At 43.0% G+C, this 9,576-nt stretch overlaps 1 protein-coding gene across 2 annotated transcripts in view; it reads right to left on the bottom strand.

Moving 5' to 3' along the window:
• Positions 1-4,177: 4,177 nt before the first annotated feature.
• Positions 4,178-9,576, bottom strand: part of LOC308691467 (patched domain-containing protein 3-like) — a 28,187-nt gene continuing 22,788 nt past the window's right edge. The window contains exons 5-6 of one of the 2 annotated variants that reach the window (XM_081366733.1): positions 6,218-6,363; positions 4,178-6,145 (exon numbers count right to left, since the gene is read on the bottom strand). In XM_081366733.1, the coding sequence (XP_081222859.1) occupies positions 4,536-6,145; positions 6,218-6,363 (1,756 nt within the window). In that variant the 3' untranslated portion in view covers positions 4,178-4,535. The remainder of the gene's footprint in view (positions 6,146-6,217; positions 6,364-9,576) is intronic. The other variant, XM_081366732.1, reaches the window with a different exon arrangement.

Genomic DNA, 9,576 nt, shown 5'->3' with positions numbered 1-9,576 from the left:
ATTCTCACACCTTTAGTTCCACTAAGCTCACAAATCAGTTTTTTATAACAGTAAAAAATCTTTTCATGTAGTCGCGATGTTATATTGTGTCATGTTTATCAAAATAAAACTGATTAAAAACGTAGAATCCACTTCATTGATAGTAGCTTCAATGCTGTTCAAACAGACGCTGTAGGAAGCAGAACATAAAGTATTGAATGAAAATGTCTCTGAAAATTCGGTGTATTTGGAAAATATTGCATTTATTTCACTTCAGTTGTGGTAAAGTATGCAAACACAGCGCGAGAGTCACTATGGGAAGCAGATTAGTACTTATGATTTATTGAAGTTTTACTCTTTTTAATAAATGAAATCATCAACACTGTCACCATTTAAAAAAAGGCATTTTGAAAGCATTTCACTGTTATTGTTTCACAACTTATTGGTACTCTTAGATGTTCCTAAATGTCTTGGTTAATTAATTGTATTTGTTAGAGAATATACATTGAGTATCTAATTGGTTGAAATGTCTTGCAGTTTCTGATGGCATTGTATTATTGGACCCTCCTGCAGCACCACACTCTGTCACAGTCTTAAGTGATTATTGTCTTTAGGAACCTTTATATCTTTAGGTTTCGTTTGCTAAACCAAGCATCCTTACTTGTTTGGCTTGTAGGATGAAGATGGAGAAACCTCTTCTGCTGTGACAGAAATTGAAAATGCTGGGAGGCCCATAGAAGTATATGATGCATATAATGCATTATATCTTCCTACAGTAGTTGCCTGCACAGGAGCTGAGTAAGGTTAAAAAAAATAAAAATAGTGAACTTACAGTTTCAAATGGAGGAGAAAAGGCTTAACAAAAAAGGGCCAGACTTGAAATTGTATTGCTGGAGCACCGGCTTAAATCTACGGCATTTGAATCTACGTTTCTTGTCTACATCACGTGACAGAACGAATCGGCCATCATGTGGATTCAGCGGAGCGAACTTTGTCCCGCGGAGAGGGAGAATGGGATCTCCTTATTTAAGTATTTTTCCGTGTGTGCTCAGAGGAATGAGGAGATCAGGGCAGTCGGCCCTTGGTCGGGAGGCGGTGAGATCTGTACTATGACTGTTAATAGTTTTAAGACCCCTGCTGATTTTCAGCGGTTTGAGGGAACCCGATTGGCCAGATTTTCTGGGACCCGCGGAGGCTGTAGGAGAGGAGGTGATAGAGGAGAGTTCCAGCATCACTCTTCACATCGGTCTCTCCTCGACCCAGAGGGTTATCTACCGTCGGGTTCGCCCATTAGAAGGACATCACCACGGGGACCGTCCAGCATAGATCCCTCACCACTGATCTCGTCCAGTATAAGGTCTTCGCCACTGGTTCCATTCAGCGTAGGGACTTCATCGATGGTTTCGGAGTCTGCATGCAACCGTCCAAAGGGACGGAGGAGGAGAAGGTCGGCGCCGGTTCATTCAGAGACTGTTCACGTCACGTCGGCCCAGCCAGAGACGGTTCACGTCACGTCGGCCCAGCCAGAGACGGTTCACGTCACATCTGCCCAGCCAGAGACGGTTCACGTCATGTCGGCCCAGCCAGAGACGGTTCACGTCACGTCGGCCCAGCCAGAGACGGCTCACGTCACGTCTGCCCAGACAGAGATGGTGCCAGTTTCTGAGCCGGTGGTGTCGGTGCCAGTTCCTGAGCCGGTGGTGTCGGTGCCAGTTCCTGAGCCGGTGGTGTCGGTGCCAGTTCCTGAGCCGGTGTCGGTTCCTGTTCCTGAGTCGGTGTCGGTTCCTGTGCCATGGCCGCTTGAAGGGTCGTCTCCTCCCTGGCCTCCCGAGGGTTCGTCTCCGCCGTGGCCGCCCGATGGACTGTCTGTTCCACCCTGGTCACCCGAGGGAGAGTCTCCGCCCTGGCCGCCCGATGGAATGTCGTCTCCGCCGTGGCCGCCCGAGGGGTCGTCTCCGCCGTGGCCTCCCGAGAGTTCGTCTCCGCCGTGGCCGCCAGATGGACTGTCGTCTCCGCCCTGGCCGCCAGATGAACTGTCTCTCTCATCCTGGTCCCCTGCAAGATCTGTGTTATCCTGGCCCGTAGTCTGGAATCTAGACCCTCCCGTCCCTCCCTGGTTCCTTTACCTCTATCCCCTTTGTGTATTGGTGTCCTGAATTGTTTGTTTTGTTTTTTGTGGTCTTGCTCGTGGTGTGTTTTGTCTGGGTTTTGGTGTGCCTCCTTGGGAACGCCAGGTGGCGTCCCTTTGAGGGGGGGTAGAGTCACAGTTCTGTCACCTCGGTCTGGATTTTCCTATGGGTTTGTGACAGGGCTGTGACACGCTCGGTTTGTCATGTGTTTATGTTCAGTCTGGTCCTGTGTGAGCACATGAGTGTCTTGTTGTTTCTTGTGCCATGTGCTCTCGTCGTAATTGTCAACCCCGCCCTTCTTGTTATCTGATTATTGGTTAATTTGTCCCACCTGTGTATCTCGTTACCCTCCTTTGTTTGTTCCCCTATTTAGTCTCCTTGTGTTTGTAGTCTTGTGCCGATTCATTGTATTGTTACGTGTTCCAGTTTGTAGCCTCTCATTTATGCCTAGGGTTGGAGTTTGTACCTTTCCAGTTTGGCATCCAAATAAATCACTCTGCATTTGAATCTACGTCTCTTGTCTACATCACGTGACAGTTATATTATAATTTTTTCAAAAAATCAAGCTCAGATGAAGTGATGAGGTGTTTCACCAGTTAATGTCGATGCTAATGTAGATTTGAGTTTTGTCCATTAATAGAACTGTCACATCTGAGACAGCAAGAGCATCGCATTAAGTCATCAACGTACAGGTTACAAAGGTTATTGTAGCTATGTGAGTGCTCAGTTTTAACTGTTGTTTAATATGGTAAAAGCTTTTGTTATAAAATATGAAGTGTTACGCACAGGTTGTATTGGCTATGACTAGAAAGCAAATACCAGACTTAGAAACTCTTCCCCACTCCTCAAATTCATAAAACATTAGCCTTTACACTAGGGATGGGCAATGTGAACTTAAAACTATATCACAATAATTTCATAATGATATCAATGTCTTGATAGACTGTCTATCTTATCTTTTCTAGATAAAGAAAATCTAGAAATGAAGATGCAAGTTTCTTATGTAAAAGTGCAGATAATGTTTAGATAATGCAAATGTATTCCTACTAAACAGCAAAAGTAACACACCCTACCATGTCTTCAGATAGGTTACAAAACTAAAATATTGCAAATAATCCAGCATTATTTAATGATAGATTAGTAATTAGAACTAAAACTTGGTAACCATGTAGGAATTATAACATACGAATGCATATTATAATCCACGTGATCACATCACACAAAACTGAAATTGCACGGCAAAAGACCCCCCAAAATTTCACAAATCATATTTGAGCTCCCCCGTAGGTCGCACCCTGATTTTAACTGAACTTAGGACTGATGGTGCTTAAGACGTTATTGGTCATTTAGTGTTTCTGTAAAATAATAATCATAATAATAATAATAATAATAATACTGATACTATTACAAATTCTCCTACTAATAACAATGTAAACCGCACTAAGGATTGATGAGCTGCTGGTTCATGAATATTAATCACGTCTTCGTTTGCGCATCAGTTTCTGCTTTCTCATAAAGGCTGAATAATTCCAAATGAACCATTATTTTTACAGGAAAATGCAAAAAATAATATCGTTTACATGTAGCAGGTCAATTCTGTGTGGTATGTAAGACTCTCTCTCTGTCTGTCTTTGAGTGCGTGAGAAACACTGAGTGCTCTCAGGCGCCTCACACTAGTGTTTACTGTGCGTCAAATACACTGTGCATTCTTTGAGATGAACTGAAATAGTGCGCTTTACGGATTGCTTTACGGAGAGTGAAACTCACATGTGCTCAGTCAGTTTTTGGTGAATGAACATATATCTGTGTGTCCCAGTTTCAGATTGTAGAGCGATAAACTCGTTTAGTGATAAACTCCGCCTCAGCTTCGCGTCTACCTTCTGCCAAAGTTGTTTTCACACTGTATGTTTTCACCCAAACAGACATACATCATCAACTAGGCTTTATCGTTATTATCGCAGGAAGACTAATTGTTATCGTGAGGAGAATTTGTACCAGTAAATCACAAATGATAATATATTGCCCACCCTACTTTACACACATCATGTTATGAATAAAGAAAACGCTGTACTTGTTCAAAGAACCAGTTTTTTTATTGACCCTTGCACTGCAAACAAGCAAAAATATATGGCAGATGTGTTCAAGCATTTGTGTAAATACTGTCATAAATGACTCAATCTCACTATAATTGTCACTGAAGAGAATAAGTTCTAATGTTCAGTAATGCAGTTTAATCAATGTACTTGAATGTAATTGGATTACAAAAGCAAAGTTGTGTTTGTATTGAGGTGTTTAGATGAACAGATGTCCATATGAAATAATACTGATGACAAGGATAAAAATATATATGTTTAAAAAATATTCTTGATTATGATATAAATACTTTATTAGCAACTTCAACACGCAAAATCTTTCAGTAAAGTAGGCTCAGCAACAGTCAGGATCAGCAGACTCTGTGAAAGCAATCATTCCACTTTGCTCTGGAAGATTTTCTTTTTTTCTTTCATGACGGCTACTAAAATTGCCGAGGAAGGTCAGGAACACCGGTATGAATATGATGCCATGGACGGCCCCAAACAGAATGACTAAGAACATGATTTTGAAGAAGGTCCTGAAGAGGTAGCTGTGAGCAGTCGAGAGCACCACCACACCGGCGATAGTGGACACCGCACCCTGAATGATGGGATAGCCCAGTTTAGTGACGGCATCTGTGGCTCTCTCATTCGCTGAGGACTTTTCACTTGACACAAAAGCATAGCATATGTGAGCAGAGAAGTCGACAGAAAACCCGATACAGATAACAAGATTAATCATAGACACAGAGTCTAAACTAACATCCCATAATGCCATGAAACCGGCCACTCCCACAATGACAGATGCGATGGCAAATGTCACCCAGAGAGAGCAAAGAGGGTTTGGGATCAACAGGAGTGAAATGACTAGCATTGCACATGTAGCAACTACTACATTTTGGATTGTATTAGTGATGATGACGGCATATTGGTCGAAATAGATGAATGCGGGGTGATACACTATCAGATCAACGGATGGCTGCAACTTCCCACATTTTTCTGCGGTTTCTCTAAATGCATTCAGCATGTTCTTCTCATCAATCGCTGTGTTGATGTTCACAGACAGAACGAACATTCGTGACGCATGGATTTGATTGTTAGTGAAATTAACATCTTGACTAAAACCAAACTGATCAAGAAATGCAGTTAAATGGCTTTTGAATTGAATTTCATCGTCTAAATTGAGACTTGCCTTCTGTCCAAACTGCATGTACGCACTCAGCCAAGAAATGGGTGAAATGCCTGAATCTGCCACTGGCAGATTTTGAAATTTTTTCAAACACACGTCAAGACTTTCACGAGCAGTTGGGTTCCAGTACTGAAAGTCTTCATCCTTTATAACTAACATGACATTGGGACCAAAGGCAGAGAAGAAATCATCTTCTTTGTCATAGTAACTACCAACATATGAGCTGTCTGCTGCTATATGCTTCAGATCTAGACCTTCCTGCATTTGGAAGCATCCATAGATACTGACTGCCAAATACCCAGCATAGATCAGACACACGAGCGCCTTAACCCACACTCTTGTTAAGAAAGGGCCGTAATAGTTTTTAAAGAATGAATCTATTGGCATTTCAAATTCCTTATCTGTGTTTTTATCATACGCCCCACCAACACAACAGCCTCCATCATCACCAGTGGCTTCTGGGAGTTTCATGAAGGTCAGCCAGTGTCTGTTGTCTTTCTCTCTCCGTCCGTTCAATGCGAGACACGCACCAAAGAAGGTGATGTTGAAGATGTAGCAGAACAGAAGAGCTGTGCTGGTGTACATGCAGAAGGACTGAACTGAGCGGAAGGGCGTCATGAGGCCGATGTAGAAAGCCAGCACATCTGTCAGTGTGGTGATAGTGATGGACACGCCGGCCTCTTTGTACGTTTCTGCTAAACGAAGCTCAACAGCTTTATGAACTTCAGTCTTCTGCCAGCAGGAGATCATAATGAACATGTCATCAACGCCAACACCTGGAGGAAAGCAGAGACGGTGAGCCGTCAGCTGTGAGACACCTACTAGATGATGAAATGCATAACATTTACCCAGAATCAGAAAGGGGGCTGTGCCCACGGTCATGGCAAACGGCATCCCACACAACAGCAGCAGACCAAAGCTGGCCAACACGGCCATCCCAGCGGAGACCACACCGAACGTAGCCACCCACACCTTCGTCCTGACAGGGTCTAACCTGAGGAAGAGGACATGCTATAGAGATCAATCACACAGGAAGGAAGAGGAAGAGGACATGCTATAGAGATCAATCACACAGGAAGGAAGAGGAAGAGGACATGCTATAGAGATCAATCACACAGGAAGGAAGAGGAAGAGGACATGCTATAGAGATCTATCACACAGTCTAACCTGAGGAAGAGGACATGCTATAGAGATCAATCACACAGTCTATCCTGAGGAAGAGGACATGTTATAGACATCAGTAAGACAGTCTAACCTGAGGAAGAGGACATGCTATAGACATCAATCACACAGTCTAACCTGAGGAAGAGGACATGCTATAGAGATCAATCACACAGTCTATCCTGAGGAAGAGGACATGCTATAGACATCAGTAACACAGTCTAACCTGAGGAAGAGGACATGTTATAGACATCACTCACATAGTCTATCCTTAGGAAGAGGACATGCTATAGACATCAGTAAGACAGTCTAACCTGAGGAAGAGAACATACTATAGATATCAATCACACAGTCTATCCTGAGGAAGAGGACATGCTATAGAGATCAATCACACAGTCTATCCTGAGGAAGAGGACATGCTATAGAGATCAATCACACAGTCTAACCTGAGGAAGAGGACATGCTATAGAGATCAATCACACAGTCTATCCTGAGGAAGAGGACATGCTATAGAGATCAATCACACAGTCTATCCTGAGGAAGAGGACATGCTATAGACATCAGTAACACAGTCTAACCTGAGGAAGAGGACATGTTATAGACATCACTCACATAGTCTATCCTTAGGAAGAGGACATGCTATAGACATCAGTAAGACAGTCTAACCTGAGGAAGAGAACATACTATAGATATCAATCACACAGTCTATCCTGAGGAAGAGGACATGCTATAGACATCAGTAAGACAGTCTAACCTGAGGAAGAGGACATGCTATAGAGATCAATCACACAGTCTATCCTGAGGAAGAGGACATGCTATAGACGTCAATCACACAGTCTATCCTGAGGAAGAGGACATGCTATAGAGATCAATCACACAGTCTATCCTGAGGAAGAGGACATGCTATAGAGATCAATCACACAGTCTATCCTGAGGAAGAGGACATGCTATAGACATCAATCACACAGTCTATCCTGAGGAAGAGGACATGCTATAGAGATCAATCACACAGTCTATCCTGAGGAAGAGGACATGCTATAGACATCAATCACACAGTCTATCCTGAGGAAGAGGACATGCTATAGAGATCAATCACACAGTCTATCCTGAGGAAGAGGACATGCTATAGAGATCAATCACACAGTCTATCCTGAGGAAGAGGACATGCTATAGAGATCAATCATACAGTCTAACCTGAGGAAGAGGACATGCTATAGACGTCAATCACACAGTCTATCCTGAGGAAGAGGACATGCTATAGACATCAATCACACAGTCTATCCTGAGGAAGAGGACATGCTATAGACATCAATCACACAGTCTATCCTGAGGAAGAGGACATGCTATAGAGATCAAACACACAGTCTATCCTGAGGAAGAGGACATGCTATAGACATCAATCACACAGTCTAACCTGAGGAAGAGGACATGCTATAGACGTCAATCACACAGTCTATCCTGAGGAAAAGGACATGCTATAGACATCAATCACACAGTCTATCCTGAGGAAGAGGACATGCTATAGAGATCAATCACACAGTCTATCCTGAGGAAGAGGACATGCTATAGAGATCAATCACACAGTCTATCCTGAGGAAGAGGACATGCTATAGAGATCAATCACACAGTCTATCCTGAGGAAGAGGACATGCTATAGAGATCAATCACACAGTCTAACCTGAGGAAGAGGACATGCTATAGACATCAATCACACAGTCTATCCTGAGGAAGAGGACATGCTATAGAGATCAATCACACAGTCTATCCTGAGGAAGAGGACATGCTATAGAGATCAATCACACAGTCTATCCTGAGGAAGAGGACATGCTATAGACATCAGTAACACAGTCTAACCTGAGGAAGAGGACATGCTATAGAGATCAATCACACAGTCTATCCTGAGGAAGAGGACATGCTATAGAGATCAATCACACAGTCTATCCTGAGGAAGAGGACATGCTATAGACATCAGTAACACAGTCTAACCTTAGGAAGAGGACATGCTATAGACATCAGTAAGACAGTCTAACCTGAGGAAGAGAACATACTATAGATATCAATCACACAGTCTATCCTGAGGAAGAGGACATGCTATAGAGATCAATCACACAGTCTATCCTGAGGAAGAGGACATGCTATAGAGATCAATCACACAGTCTAACCTGAGGAAGAGGACATGCTATAGAGATCAATCACACAGTCTATCCTGAGGAAGAGGACATGCTATAGAGATCAATCACACAGTCTATCCTGAGGAAGAGGACATGCTATAGACATCAGTAACACAGTCTAACCTGAGGAAGAGGACATGTTATAGACATCACTCACATAGTCTATCCTTAGGAAGAGGACATGCTATAGACATCAGTAAGACAGTCTAACCTGAGGAAGAGAACATACTATAGATATCAATCACACAGTCTATCCTGAGGAAGAGGACATGCTATAGACATCAGTAAGACAGTCTAACCTGAGGAAGAGGACATGCTATAGAGATCAATCACACAGTCTATCCTGAGGAAGAGGACATGCTATAGACGTCAATCACACAGTCTATCCTGAGGAAGAGGACATGCTATAGAGATCAATCACACAGTCTATCCTGAGGAAGAGGACATGCTATAGAGATCAATCACACAGTCTATCCTGAGGAAGAGGACATGCTATAGAGATCAATCACACAGTCTATCCTGAGGAAGAGGACATGCTATAGACATCAGTAACACAGTCTAACCTGAGGAAGAGGACATGTTATAGACATCACTCACATAGTCTATCCTTAGGAAGAGGACATGCTATAGACATCAGTAAGACAGTCTAACCTGAGGAAGAGAACATACTATAGATATCAATCACACAGTCTATCCTGAGGAAGAGGACATGCTATAGAGATCAATCATACAGTCTAACCTGAGGAAGAGGACATGCTATAGACGTCAATCACACAGTCTATCCTGAGGAAGAGGACATGCTATAGACATCAATCACACAGTCTATCCTGAGGAAGAGGACATGCTATAGAGATCAATCACACAGTCTATCCTGA

The sequence above is a fragment of the Scardinius erythrophthalmus genome (genome assembly GCF_964197995.2).
Source record: "Scardinius erythrophthalmus genome assembly, chromosome: 1".
Taxonomy (NCBI): domain Eukaryota; kingdom Metazoa; phylum Chordata; class Actinopteri; order Cypriniformes; family Leuciscidae; genus Scardinius; species Scardinius erythrophthalmus.
This window is presented reverse-complemented; position numbering and strand designations above follow the sequence as displayed.